The following is a 15,099-nucleotide window of genomic DNA, read 5'->3' as shown; positions in this document are numbered from 1 at the left end:
CTCAGCTCACTGAAACAACTTCAGTTTGTTTTCCAAAGGTCAGAAGGAAGACGCATCCATAACTCATCCAAACAAGGAAAAACACGCCTGCATCCTGTCAACCTCTGGCCTCCCTGTTGCCACGGACGACTAATGAAGCTCTTTCACTGAGACGAGTTTGAGATTCGTTATGGAGAAAAATACGGATCGACAGCTTACCACCATTGCTCTGTCGTGTTAAATGCTCCAGTCTGTGTGTGTGTGTGTGTGTGTGTGTGTGTGTGTGTGCGGGTGTGTGTGTGTGTGTGTGTGTGTGTGTGTGAAATCTGAGGAATGCTCCAAACCCCCATATCAACCCCAGGAGCCCCAGCTTCAATAACACCCCAATAAAAGAGGCCTGTTATTGTAACACACACACACACACACACACACACACACACACACACACACACACACACACACACACACACACACACACACACACCAGCTAAGCATTCCTGATGGCTGCAGGCCATCATGTGGCTCCTGGCACCAGCATCCTTATTGAGTTTACAAACGTCCGTCCATCTCTGATGGGAAAAAAAGCTGAAAGTTGGAGTCAAGTCACATTATTGTTGTCAGTGAGTTGTTAATAATAATAATAATAATAATAATAATAATAATAATAATAATAATAATAAACTCTGAACTCGGCAGCTCTTCACTCAGGAGGATCCTCGATGCTGGGTCCATAAATAACATCTTATAGGTAGAAACCGGATTTTTTAAGGCCCTGTAAAGTATGGTTCAGCATTACTGTCCGGGTGGAAATGGGGAGAAATTTGTGGGACTGGAGGCCCCGGGAGGTTTTAGGAAGGGCACTGAAATCCGGAACTCTCCCAGAAAAATCGGGAGAGTTGGTAGTTAAAGTTAAAGTCCCATTAGTTGCCGCATTTGACCCATCCCCTGGGGGAGCGGTGAGCTGCAGACAAGCCGCGCTCGGGAACCATTTGGTGGTTTAACCCCCCAATCCAACCCCTTAATGCTGACTGTCAAGCAGGGAGGCGTTGGGTCCCTTTTTTTCAAAGTCTTTGGTATGACCCGACCAGGAGTCGAACCCTGACCTCCCAGTCTCAGGGCGGACGCTCTACCACTAGGCCACTGAGAAAGGTTAGGTAGGTATGTAAGTCCGGTAGCAACAAAGCCAGGTCACCATCATTCTATGATGTTGTAGCATTTTTCAGCTTCCTTACATTAGCGTAGGCCATGCCAATGTGCCCTCTGGTTTTAGCCTTTGCTTCGCCTACACACATCCCTCTCTCACTATTACTTCCAGGCTCCGCCATGATGCCACACGGAAAAAGTAAACTTCTTCTTTTTCTTCTTCTTGTGCTTTTTATTGACAATCAGTGAACTGAAAAAGCTAACTGCACAGAAAATAGCTAACAGCTGTAATGTAGATATAAGAGCGCCCCCTAGAACCCTACCCGCCCTACAGTATGTGGCCAGCAGAGGGCAGCAGAGTGGTGTCAAACATGAACCTGACAAGTTTCTGACCCAAGTACCACTGAGGTCAGTGTTAAAGCTCCAGCTTAAAGTTTACTAAATCATTTAGTGTTACTTCTCTATCTATCCATCCATCCATCCATCATCTATCTATCTATCTATCTATCTATCTATCTATCTATCTATCTATCTATCTATCCATCCATCCATCCATCATCTATCTATCTATCTATCTATCTATCTATCTATCTATCTATCTATCTATCTATCTATCTATCTATCTATCTATCTATCTAGATATAGATCTATATATTTAAGGTGTAAATAATGATACAGAACCATATCAAAAAGATAAAGAAGTAATATGGTTTAATGTTTAATTCCAACATTTTAGTTGATGTTTTATAGGACAGGAGGACTCACCTCCCACCCAGCCTTCTGGTTGAATCCTCTGGTGACCTCTGGGTCGGCGGGCGCCAGCGTTTCAGCGTTGTCTCCATCTTTTACTGATTTTATTGTCTTTTAGCTGTTTTAATGTGTTTTATGTTTGTTTCCTGTTTTTATGATTGTTTTTGGTGTTTATCTTCCTGTAATGATTATTGTTCCTGCTGTAAGCTTGTTCAGCACCCTGGTTGGCTGGTAAGGTCGTAGAAGGTGCTTCAGGAATGAATGAATGACTAATTTGGTGCCCTGGGCTCCATTCCTCTCAGGAATGACTGATGGTTTATTTTGACGCTGGGAGGGAAAACACCTGAGCTGAGTTCATGAACGAGGCGGTTCTGCTCCAACAGGGAAACTCACCTGAACAGGTTAAAGGCGGTTCCTCACCTGTCAATCAGACCCAGGTGCGGCGTTTAGCGCCCTGGGGAGGGAGGGACCCACCAGTTTTGGGGATTTTAGGTGTTCAGATTATCTGAATTATCCTGTAGTCTGAGTTTAGGCGAGAGTCTGGACTGAGTCAGCCTGAATCCGCCTACTTTCGCGTGTTTCTGATAAAATCTCTGCTCTCCCAGACAGACCCAGGGGGAGTGACGCACACCAGAGCTGACTCCACCCAGAAGAACTCGCTCAGCGAACCCAGAGACAGCAGAGACCATAAAAATGAGCGGTTCCCACCCCCGGCTCCATCAGAGCGCCGCGCCCGCTCCCAACGCTCTCTCCTCGGACAAGGACGCAGAAATGCCCGCCACGGAGAAGGACCTGGCCGAGGACGCGCCGTGGAAGAAGATCCAGCAGAACACCTTTACGCGCTGGTGCAACGAGCACCTGAAATGCGTCAACAAGCGGATCGGAAACTTGCAGACGGACCTGAGCGACGGGCTTCGGCTCATCGGGCTCCTGGAGGTCCTGTCCCAGAAGAAAATGTTCCGAAAGTACAACCAGAGGCCCACCTTCCGCCAGATGCAGCTGGAGAACGTGTCGGTGGCGCTGGAGTTCCTGGAGAAGGAGAACATCAAGCTGGTGTCCATAGGTGGGTGTGTTCCTGTACCTTCATCAGGTGTCAGAGATTAGTTGTTGTTGTGCAGGATGCAGATTAAAATCCAGCAGAACGGTAAAGAAGCGGGATTAAATCTGAGCTCTTCCGTCATGGAACAGCGGAACCAGGTTCTGCTCACCAATCAACGTGTGTGTGCGTGTGTGTGTGCGTGTGCGTGTGTGTGTGTGTGTGTGTGTGTGTGTGTGTGTTCTGCTCTGGCCCAGTCCGGGTCCCGTCTAACATCTTCATGCACCCAGAACTCTTCCCTGGTTCTGGTTATCAGCCAAGCTGAAGCTCAGAAGTCTGATTCTTTCTCCGGGTCATGAACACATCGCAGCAGTTGAATGTTTTAGTTTGAAGTGAATTTTAACACATTTGGGAAAAACGGGTCAAAATCAGCGTCTTTGTCGTTTTTGTCCTATAAATGCCCCCCCCCCCCCAAGGTTACTAAAATGGATCAGGTGTGTTCTACCTTCTGACCCATGGTCTGACCTTTAACCTGATCTAATGGACCAGCAGCGAGACGCCTGAAGCTAAACGGAACCGGGGGACGAGTCCTGGTCCGGCTCAGGGGTGGTGAGTGTCAGCTGGTGAAGTTTGTGTCTAAGTGGGTGGGGCAGAGTTTGGTGTCCTCCTGCAGCACCAGGCTCCACCGGTCCTCCCCCAGCTTACCCCCCCCCCCCCCCCCAGCTGGCACTTGAGTCATCTCATCTGAAGATGAGAGGGCAGTCTGCTCTCTCCTCTTACTTCCTCTTCTCGTTGCAGAAGCAGACACACCCAGGCAGCAACGCTCACCACAGATTACCAAACGGGCCTCTCTGCTCAGCGTGGCGTGTGCGGTCCGGTCCGGTTGCTCTGACTCGGGCGGCTGCATCAGAACTTTGTGTTTATTCTGAGTTTAATTCCAGGTGTTTCTCAGCAACTCCACACCTGTTTCACTTCTCATTCTTGGCTTGTTTCTGACACTGAAGAGCATCAGGCGTTGCTCAACGCGGGGCAGAAGTTTGCTCCGCCCTGAAAGCCACCAGAACCACAGCATCAGCTTAAAGAACTGGACAGGAAGTGCAAATAAGCCCTTAATCTGCAGCGTTGGTCACAGATGATCCCCACTCATCCAGAATTGGTTTGGATTAAACACACAGTTGTGTCTAGAAGGTTTCCTCACCAGAAGGTCCAACCCAGTCCCTGGATGTCCTCTTGGCCTGAGGCAACTCCCGTCCTCCTGTCCCGTCTGTCTTCTGTTGGGAAAGACGGTCTACAGAAATATCAGGAACAGGATTTTCTTCCCAGTTATCCGAACCACCGGAGGTGTTACGACGCTTCCGGCTTCACATTCTCCACATGAACCCGTGTTCTGACGGGTTCTGTAGAACCGTCACAGGAGAACATTTAAAACTCATATTTAGGTTCCTGAAAACTGCTAACCGGAGCAATCGCCATCTAGTGGCCGGTTCCAGGGCATTTTTAGGCCACGCCCCCTCTGTGTAAATAAGAGGCCGTTTCCTGAGGTGCAGATTTCTGTTGATTCAGATGAAACTTTCACTTATCCAGCTGTGATCACTTGATTAATCATGGAGTCATGGGAACGTTCCGCTCCACACCGGCGGGCTCCGCCCCTTGTCTGCAGCACGCCGTACACAGGACATCCTCCTCGCTTTAGACTCAGCAAGTCAGAAACTTAAATGAACCGGTTTATCCCAACCTGCTGATCGTGCAGAACTCCGTTATCTTCCACCAACCGCTGCTTCCCCCAGCTTCAATGGGAGCGTCTCCGCTGGACCATCAGTGTAGCTACAAGAGCAACATGGCTGCCATCTAGCAGCACGAATCGCACGAGGTGCAAAGCATGATGGGATTTTCTGTGCCTAAGATATGGAGCTGCACCTTCACGGTTTTAAGGTGGAACATTTTTTGACCTTCATGTTTCAGGGGCGTGTCCAGGGAGTGGCCTGGGGTAGCACATGCCACCCTTGGAATCTAACTGGCCACCCCAGGTGCCACCACACTAGTTTACCTTTAAATCGGCTTTTCATTGTCCACAAAAGGCTTGGGGGGGGGGGGGGGTAAAACAAAAAAAGCATAACCATTGGTGCCACCCATGCACAAAGTTGTGCCTCACCTGGGCCACCCCATTTTAAAAGATCTGGACACGCCCCTGTCAGGTTTGAGTCACGAGCTCTAGCCCCGCTGCAGAACCAGACTTGTTTGTGCAGAAGTTCTCAGTCTCCTCCAGCATCCGAGTCCGTCAGCGGCCCAGCCCGGATTCTCTAACCCTGCAGGAACATTTCTTAACTTGCCTGTTGGGAGTTCGTAGAAATGATGGCTGCTGACAAACACTTCCATGAAGTGGGAAGGAGAAACAAACGGAGGAGATGGCGTAACTCCGTACCTGGCGGCTCTGTGGGAGGAGCTGGGAGCAGGTTGAGACAGTCGCCTGTGAGGAGATCTCCTCCTGTCAGCTTGTTGCTTCACACAATCACAGAAAATAAAGAATCGGATGGTTTTCATTTAGTGCTTCAGACGCTTGTTTCAAATAAAACTGAGTTTAATAATCCCCAAAAAATCCTCTTTATGATTCTGAGGATATTTTTCTTTTTGAGGAAAGTTCTGGTGTGGCGTCCTTCGCCCTCTGGTGCCTGCAGGAGATGGACCCGCTTTAAAACACAAGACTAGATCTTATGTTCCAGACAGAAAAGATGTGTGAAATTTTATTTGTTTCTCGATCAGAATCAAAAACGACTCGATGCACAAGTTACTTCAGTTCTCTAGTTAACAAGTCCAGTGTGACGGGTCTGCCGGCCGAGAGCTGCACGGTGGCGTTTGGATGATGAAGTCGTCTTCTAAGGATCCATTTTCCAGACTTTTTGTTGCCGTGAGTTCACATCTCCTTTCTGAGGCGAAGGCCTTCTCACGGACGGTCCGAGTTAGGAACAGGAGCTGTTAAAATGTCCACATGTGCTCGTTTTCCACAAAGCCCTAAAGCATCAGCTGAGTGAAACGGTCCTTACGCTCTGGTTTGGTCTTTAGTGTTCATTTAAAACGTTTACTGACTCGTTTATGTTCTGAGGACTGATGAGCTAACGGCTAGTCGGTGGCCATCTTTAGTTCTGTCTCCAGGCGTCCCCGGCTGTTCAGCTACGTTATCGTAAGTCGTTTAGCTTTGGGTTTGTATCGGTGGGTTATTGACAGAAATATTAACTTCCCAGGATGCTCTGGAGGTGATGGTAGTATTTATGCTTAATCCCAGAATTCCATGTGAATAATCCCAGAATTCCATGTGAATAACTGCCAGCATGACTGTTTCTAACCTCACCTGAAACGCTGTGGTGGTTAGGAGTTCAGACTAGCTGTTAGCTCCTCGATCTGCACCAAGGGGGTAACTCCAGCTGCCAAACGCAGGTGACCAAAACTACAGTACCCCCCTCATCCACTAGGGGCTGGCTTCAGAAAGGAGAGCGTTCCAATCGACTCCCATGTTAAAATGCGAACTTCCGCTCAGAGCGGAGCGTTCCTGAAACGTTTGGGGTTGGATCTAGTTAATCATGACAACTCTGAGGGGGTGAACTGCTTTGTTACTCATCTGTTTAGGTGTAATTGAAGCATGAATGTGTGAATAATTAGGGGTGTGTCCTTTTGATTGACAGGTAGTAGATGAGCTGGTAGCGCTAACGCTAGCAGCTAGCCTCCTTGCTTGCTCCAGGGAAGGCCTTTGAGGTGTTGCAGCCTAGAAGGCGGAGGTTAGCTGCTATAAGCCGCGCCAGCCGCCGTTAGCTCGTAGCTGCATCAACTCGGAGTTCTGGAGCGGTTCAGGAAGATTGTTAAATGGTTCAAATGGGAATTGTTAGTTTTCCCAGAAGGGACCGAGAGCTGAATGAGATCTCCATCCTGGAAGTTACCCTCGATAATGACTCCCACTCAGGGCCCTCATGGGTAGGATCATCCCGTGGGTCTTTGGGAGGAAACATCCTCGTGATGCCCTGGATTCTTGAATCCAACTGTTTCCTGATTTCAGGAATAACCTGGAATTTCGACCGGATTTTTGTCCGTGTGAAAGCGAGATGGAGTTGAGCCTAGAGGGTGAAAATGGATGACTTCCTGTGGACTCATTAGCATTGGGACACGAGGAACGCTGAAGGGAATGCTGCAGATCACCAGAGCGTGCTCCATTCAGTGCAGCGGTATTCCAGCTATTGTGTTGCATCATAGCTGGAAAAGTGCCCCGCTGCCTCTCCGCTCGCCTTCGGTCTGAACACGCAGACTTAAAGGAGCTTTAAACGTGGACAATAAACCCGGAGCAGCGACAGAATGTTGGATCCATCCTGGGAAGCTGGGCGGGGTTCTGATTGGGGGGGGGGGGTCCAGGCCGGGAAACTTGGATTCTGCTCTCAGACATTTCCTAAAGTCTCCCGCTTTGTTTTAAACTTCATTAATGTTTCTGTCCTCCTCCCCTTCCTCACTGAAGATTCCAGCTTGTATTCCCAGACGTCTAGAGCTAGCCCGGACTTTAAAAGGCCCCTTGCAGCACAACTCCTTTTTTCCTCCATCCCGTCACTCCTCCCTCCCAGTCTGAAACCAGAGCCCAGGGAAAGGGAGGGCTGCCAAGATCCCGTTTGCTTTTGCCCTTTTAAGGCTAAAAAAGCAGGGGGAAGGTTTCACGCGGAGGGCGGGCGGGTGGCTGGAAGGAGCCGAGCGGAGGAGCAGGAAGCGGCTTCAGTCTGGCGTGTTTTGTGAATTTCTGAGTGAATGTTCTGCTGGTTGGGGATGAGCAGCTTCTCTGCTTGTGCTGCATCAGAAGCTCCGTGTCGGGGGAAGTTCGGTCCGACACGGAGGACCGGACGTTCAGGCCTTTTCCATTCACGTGCATTCATAAATAAAGCCTTCACTTCACACTCTGCATGTGGGCCCAGCTGAGCTTTTACTTATTACTTTTATTATATTATTATATTTAATACTCGTCTTGTAGAGTGTAGGGACAGCTACCGTAATGCTTGTAATGCAGGGGCACCACGGGTTTCTGGGTGTTGCTGGTTTGATGCAGACTGCTCTGACCCAGAGGGATGCTAGGATGCTAACCTGTTACCATCTTCAGTTAGGTGCTTCCAGGTTAATGCCTCCTATTGGCTCCCTTGCGGACCAATCAGCTGTTTGAGGGATAGATGAATAAAATTCCTGTTGTAGTTGAACCGGTGAATTAAAGTTTCTTAGGGCTGATTTCTCCTCGGATCCCTGGCGGGTAGAGAAGGTTCAGGAACGACGCTGTGGGTTTCCTCCACCAGATCCTCCATAATCTGCTCCAGGTGTTCCTGGACAACCTTAACATTGTTCAGTCCCCCCTCCCCCATCAACATGCTGGGATCAAACCAAGCTGTGGGTCAGAGATTGCGATGATGTCACTGCCGTGTCACGGGCTTGTCCCAAAACAACATTCCAAACCAGTGAGTCATGGGAATTTTGGGGACAAAAGGAAGCTCGGCCACATAACGTGTCCTACATCCAGTAGCCTCCGCTGGAGGCTCATAAAGCTGCAGCGAGGGGCTTGGGGGCTGTGATTCAGCAGCATTCTGGCAGACTTTGTCCGTATATGGGCTCCATCAGCCTGTGGTCTGCTGGGAATGCTGCCGGATTCTTGGCATGTTTAGTGGCTTTGAGAGGAGCACATCTGCAGCCGTGGTCCAGGAATGAGAGGATCCTGATGGTTAAGCACTTCTTCTGCCATTCCGGTCTCTCCAGCTGGAGGTGGATTCATGAGCGGCCTCTGTTTGGGATTGATAAGCTAACGACTAGGCTAAAGCATTTTGTTGGTGTCTGAAAATGGCTCCAGCCTCCTGAACTTCATGCAAACATTTACTAAACCTCTAAAGTCAGATGGTTTATAACGTTTCTGTAGAAACGGCTCCAAGCCGCTGCAGACTACGGAGCCCCACAGCCTCGAGCTCCTCGGGTGACTCAAGTTCTAGTTCTCTGAGCAGAGATCGCCCAAACCTTTTGCTTGCTGATCGTCTGACTTCCTCTGCTCTGGCTTTGGTTCTTTCTGCCCGACGGCTGCTCTCAAACACATCCTGCTGTAGCTAATCTGCATTCCTGCTGCAAGCACCAACCTGCGAGGCACTCATGCACGCTCCGCTGTAACCCTCCCATCGGTCCAAAGCTAATTTATCACTGGAGCTTTTATTTCTGGCCTTGGGCTACCTTTTCCGTCCAACCTTTGTCTTTGTACTTCATTCCTGAGCGGACCAAGTTGTCCAATAGCTGCTGTAGCGATGGCAGGTCGGGGGGCGTGTCATCCAAACATCTCATCTGACCTTATCCGGAGCGTATTTTTCCACTAGGAGTTGCTGACATGCCATCTATCACAGAGGCTGGAAAATGATGTGATGTGAGCCAACTGGGAGATGTTCCAGACTTAGCTGGGCCCTGTTGGCAAAACTGTCCTGATTGCGTTTACATTTGCTTCAGTTCCTGCAGCTCTCGGGTCGTTTGCTGCTCTTCCTCTTGTGGTCGGAGTGTGGTTCCTCTTCCTGAAAGTCGGACCTGATTTCGCGTCAGCCCTGGCGCTCTAAAGAAGCACCAGAGATGCTCAGAATCCAGCGGGTTCCCAATCTGGACAATAATCAGAAATTAAGTTTCGGACTCAGAAATTCCTGAAGTCCAACCCTCAGAGGCGCCGTCGGCTCGTTTTCCACACCCTTGTGCAATCTTCTTGCCAGTCAGCGTTTTCTGCAGCACCTCTAATATGATTACGGGGCCGTGCCCAGGCTAGCTCCAGTCTGCATCACTTTCTCTGCTCCCAGCCGCTCGCCTAGTTGAGTCTTGGAGCCACCGGTCCGACTCGCTGTGCTCTTGACGAGTTCAGATCTTCACTGAAACACTTTTACTTTGAACGACCAGAACATGATGCAACCTGCGTCCCCGACCGTCGCCCCGCTGCATCTCTTATCTCACTGTTGACGTTCAGATTTTCCAGATTTGATTTGAATAGAAAGTGTTCGATGGCGATCGGTAAACTTTTAGTATTTTGATTAGGGACGCACCGATAAGGAACACTGAGCCGATATCTGTACTGGAGGCTCTTTATTTGCTTGTTATTTGGACTTGAGAAGACTGAACTGCTTTGACCCCAGCAGTGAACCCTGAGGGACTCCCTACAACCCAACGAGATATAATCTGGAAACGTTTCTCCACTCGTCCTTCCTGCCCGTAACGGTTTGCTCCGTCCTTCCTGTAGCGGCGTTGTCGGCTGTTGGCGCTTTTATCTTGTGGTTTTGTTGGGATCTGATTGAAATCTGTGCTATAAGATGCAAACTCTGTTCCCAACCCAAACGCGGACGTTGGGACAGGAATTCCGCTCCTCCCTAAGAGTCACCATACGTCAGCCGATGGAGATCTCTGAGGGAAATCTGGTATTCTTCACAGCTTATCTTTGTTTTTCTCATTAGACAGAATTGGTAACCTCCATGTTCTGTTTATTTTCTATGTTAGCTGTTACTTTAGCATCAACACCGGTTTCTGACTCTGTTCATGTTTTTTTATTTATTGTAACATAAATTTAAATCTGTTTTACTTTGGCCTTCCTTCAGACTCTAAGGCCATCGTGGATGGGAACCTGAAGCTGATCCTGGGTCTGATCTGGACCCTGATCTTGCATTATTCCATCTCCATGCCCATGTGGGATGAGGAGGAAGAGGCAGATGATGGCAAGCAGAAGACTCCCAAGCAGAGACTGCTGGGATGGATCCAGAACAAGCTGCCGGAGCTTCCCATCACCAATTTCAACCGGGACTGGCAGACTGGCCGTGCCCTGGGGGCCCTGGTGGACAGCTGTGCTCCAGGTGAGGTGCTTCAGGGCGGGAGGGAGGAGATCTGACCCCTCCTGCTCTGGTAAATTAAAGGGAGGGATGCAGGTGAGAGGTCAGGTGCCTCGTTACATTCTCAGGATGTTTGTCGCCTGTGGGTCTCCGACAGTTTTGACCCAGAGACGTCAACTCTGCTAGAAAACGATAAATCTGTTCAAAAACATGCTGGAGACGAGAGACGTGGTTTAACCTGCTCATAAATCACATAAGAAGGCTTTGCTCAATGGTCTCAGGGTAATGGGTTGTTATCCTCTGGATGTTCTAAAAGATGGCTCCACCGGGGACACATGCTGCAGGCGATCAGCTGTGTCCCAATTGCCTTTATTAGCTAAATGTCACCGCGCCTGCTTTAGGTGACCTAGTTTTTTATTTCTGCACATATCACTAAAGTCCATCAACTATGGTCCCAGAATGACTTGAGGTGAAATTGTTTACATAAAATCCAAGTTTCGTGCCTCTAATGCGGCTGACTTTATTTGCAGGTCTTTGTCCTGACTGGGACCAGTGGGATCAGACCAAACCAGTGGATAACGCCCGTGAGGCCATGCAGCAAGCTGATGACTGGCTGGGCATCCCTCAGGTAAAATGGAAGCACAACAAACTACTACGTTCCCCTGAAATCAGCGTATTGCCTCTGTGTGTGAAATGTGCTTCATAAACTAAGCTGGCTGGATTCGCACATTAGCGCTGAATAATGTCAAACTACAAATACGGTTTACAAAAAAACGTTTTCCTTCTGTTTTTAAACTTTGAATGAATGATGACTTAATGAATGAATAATTGGAACAATGCAACCTTGAAGCTAAAAAAATTAAAACGTTTACTTTTTGTTTATCCCGGACAAGCCCCCAACTTGTAATGACTTGGCTAAACGACCAGAAACTGGAGGATAAACATGATTAGAGGAAATTGTTAAATATATAAAATGGCATCCAGTGAGTGTAGGTCTGGGATCTGTGGTGAACGTGTGGATGGGGTGTGGTCGCCTCCAGCTGCAGAAACACAGTCCTGGATTTAAAGGATGGAGCAGAAGTTGGACTAGAAACTCTAAATGTGGTTTTCTGAGGTTAAATATTAAAATTGCTGTTTTGTTTTATTTACATTTCTATTACTGAAAACAATCTCAACTTAAACTTTATTGTGAAGTCTGGTTCTACAGATTAACTCTGTTCAGTTATGCCTTTATTTCTTTTAAATGCAGTTTTAATGAGTCAAAAAAAAACTTCCCCATTGATGTTGACCCATTTGCAAATAAAACGGGTGCTTTCTGAGGTTTAGGGGAATTCAGCCAGCTTTCATTCAGAATGACTGGAGGCTTTTATTGTGGCGTTTTCTCTTGAGTCTGTCATGCGTGTTGGTACGACTGGCTCAGTGTTGCGTGCCGACGCTTGGCTCTGCGGTCGCCGGTGTTGCTCCCTGCTGCGTCTGTGGGCTGAAAACCCAGACACAGGTTCGCGTGCGACTAGATCAGGTACTTTCTGAGGCGAGGAGGAAGCTGGCACGTGGTTTCCATCACTAAATCACAACCTGATTTACACTCTGTGGTAACTGTCTCCATGGCAACGGCCCTGCTTCAGGCTGCACATCTTGGTTTTAGAGAAATGAAAACCTTTTCTCTGCGGGAAAACTTGATTTATTTTTTATTTTATTTTAGGTGATAACCCCTGAAGAGATCGTCGACCCAAATGTGGACGAGCATTCGGTCATGACCTACTTGTCCCAGTTCCCCAAAGCCAAACTGAAGCCCGGGGCACCTCTCCGACCCAAACTCAACCCCAAGAAGGCCCGCGCCTACGGGCCAGGTGCACGCCTCACACCTGTGGAGTGTTTTTCACATCATTGTTTCTAAAATGAAACCTGGAGGATAGGCTTTAACCTGACCTCGTTTAAATTCCTCCTCTGAAGGTATCGAGCCCACTGGAAACGTGGTGATGAAGAAGGCCGAGTTCACAGTTGAGACCATCAGCGCCGGGATGGGAGAGGTTCTGGTTTACGTGGAGGACCCGGCAGGACACCGAGAGGAGGTCTGATCAGTTCTCACACACTTTAATAAAATTATCCTTTAATGTTGTTGTTTTTTTTGACCCTCTTCATTTTTTCCTGCAGGCTAAGGTGACGGCAAACAACGACAAGAACCGCACCTATTCTGTTTTCTATGTCCCCAAGGTGACCGGCATGCACAAGGTGAGGTTAAAAGTTCTGGGTCTAACCTGTTTATTAATGACATGGTGAATTATGACATCAGCAATCTCTTATTGTTCGTTTTTCTGAAGAGTCCTGATCTAAGAGCTGTAGAAACCAGCAGCCAACCAAGAAAATGCTCGTTTTTCCGTGTTTTATTCATGATCCCTGTTTGTCTTTCACGCAGCATTAATTAAATTAATTAAATTAATTAATTGATGTGAGGTAATTCAGTTTCTAGTCTAATATCTATTTCCTTACTTTAGTTGTTTTTTCAGTTCCTGTTTTAGAAGATGGAAGAAATGGTTCAAATTTCTGTGAAATGATTTGTTTCCTCCCTGAAAAACTCTGTTAGTGAATCATGTAACGAGCTCCTTTTTCGTTAGAAAACAGAAAATAAACAGTCTTCCTGATAAAACCTTAAAGGACTTTTTCAGCCCAGCCTGCAAAGCGACCTTTGACCTTTTGTCCTTCAGAGCTGCAGACAGAGCATCAGATTAATGTCTGCATCCTTCGGGTTTTGCAGGTGACCGTGTTGTTTGCAGGGCAACACATTTCCAAGAGTCCCTTTGAGGTGGAGATTGGCATGGCTCAAGGAGACTCCAGCAAGGCCACGGCTCAGGGACCAGGTCTGGAGCCTTCTGGGAACATCGCCAACAAAACCACCTACTTTGACGTGTACACGGCAGGTAACGAGCTCGGTTCTCCGCCTCTAACCAGGTGAACGAAGAAGCTTCAGGTGTTTAAATGGGGAAGGTGTTGATCTTTCAGGCGCCGGTGTTGGGGAGGTGGAGGTGGTGATCACCGACCCTGCTGGGAAGAAGAACACGGTGACCTGCAGCATCCAGGATAAAGGGAACTCCAGCTACCGCTGCACCTACAAACCCACCCAGGAGGGTCAGCACACCATCGTCATCACCTTCGCCGGCGGTCAGATCAGCAAGAGCCCCTTCACCGTCGACGTGGGAGAAGGTAGGGCGCTCCGGGTATTGCTCCAACACTTTAGTGCTTTTATCCAAGATTTTCCTCTTGTGTCTTTTTGTCTTCTGGATTCTTCTGTTTTCTCCGTTTGATCGCAGCCTGCTGGTACCGGCCCGCCGTCGGGAACCGCCTCTTCCTTCTGCTGTCATTTCCTGTTTCCAAGCGCCCCTCTTGGGTATTTGTGTGTGTGTGTGTGTGTCACTGGTGTTTTGTGCTAATTGGTCATGCTGCACACTAAATAAAAGTAAAATGTTTTAATAATTGCTTTTAAATGAAAAAGTCACAAACTGGAAAATGAATCTTTTTAAATTCAAACATAAACTTTTATTTCAGAACTTCCATGAAAACTTTGTAGGAAAAGAACAAACAGGAATTTTTCATAGATGTTATTTTTCCTGTTGACCAGAATTTCTTTTAAAAGCTCTTTAACTTGTTATATTTAATTTCATTAACTCTTAAAGCCCAAAAACTCAAACCAGAGTTTAAAAAGCTTTCTGGGGTCCGAATGCAGATCCTCCATGAATGATCCCTAATCTCCGTTTGTCTCCTGCTGGGATTTCAGACCAGTTATTTAAATAAATTTGGATTTAACTGGGAAAAAACTCCCGTTTTGTTCCAGCTGCTTCCTGCAGCCGTCCAGTTGTGACTCAGCCGTTTTATTGGTTTATCAGACGATGATGAGCGGGATTCTCCACTTCCTGTTTGGAGAACATTGCTCACTTCCTTCGGTCTGTAAATTCATTCTGTGAGATAAGATAAATGCGCCGGAAGGTTTGAGGAAAGAACGAATTAGAGTGTTTTCAGCTCTTCTTCTGCACCACTGCAGCTTTCATGTGACGGGCACAAAACTCAAAGTTGATTCTTCCTCCTTGTCCACAGCGTGTAATCCCAACCTCTGCAGAGCCAAGGGTCGCGGTCTGCAGCCCAAGGGCCTGAGGGTGAAGGAGACGGCCGACTTTAAGGTCTACACGAAGGGAGCCGGCACCGGAGAGCTCAAAGTGTCCATCAAAGGCCCCAGTGAGTCCAAACGGCACCGAGGTCCTGGACAACAGATTATTATTCTGATGTCACACCTTCTCAAAAAGGGACTCCGTTTAATAGACTAGTTAGTTCCCATGCAAACAGGAAGTTAGACGACCCACT

General features: G+C 48.0%; 1 protein-coding gene across 4 annotated transcripts in view; it reads left to right on the top strand.

Annotated features, from left to right (window-relative positions):
- The window catches only part of flna (filamin A, alpha (actin binding protein 280)), a 36,816-nt gene that overhangs the window by 3,682 nt on the left and 18,035 nt on the right, over nt 1-15,099 (top strand). For all 4 annotated transcript variants that reach the window (XM_070544913.1, XM_015968865.3, XM_054746419.2 and 1 more), the window contains exons 2-10: nt 2,478-2,935; nt 10,519-10,770; nt 11,277-11,374; nt 12,449-12,596; nt 12,700-12,818; nt 12,901-12,978; nt 13,502-13,664; nt 13,747-13,947; nt 14,836-14,973. In XM_070544913.1, coding sequence (XP_070401014.1) covers nt 2,566-2,935; nt 10,519-10,770; nt 11,277-11,374; nt 12,449-12,596; nt 12,700-12,818; nt 12,901-12,978; nt 13,502-13,664; nt 13,747-13,947; nt 14,836-14,973 — 1,567 coding nt within the window. In that variant the 5' untranslated portion in view covers nt 2,478-2,565. The remainder of the gene's footprint in view (nt 1-2,477; nt 2,936-10,518; nt 10,771-11,276; nt 11,375-12,448; nt 12,597-12,699; nt 12,819-12,900; nt 12,979-13,501; nt 13,665-13,746; nt 13,948-14,835; nt 14,974-15,099) is intronic.

Source organism: Nothobranchius furzeri, chromosome 15 (assembly GCF_043380555.1).
Source record: "Nothobranchius furzeri strain GRZ-AD chromosome 15, NfurGRZ-RIMD1, whole genome shotgun sequence".
NCBI lineage: Eukaryota > Metazoa > Chordata > Actinopteri > Cyprinodontiformes > Nothobranchiidae > Nothobranchius > Nothobranchius furzeri.
Note: the sequence above shows the minus strand (reverse complement) of the source record. Positions and strands in the feature narration are given on the sequence as shown.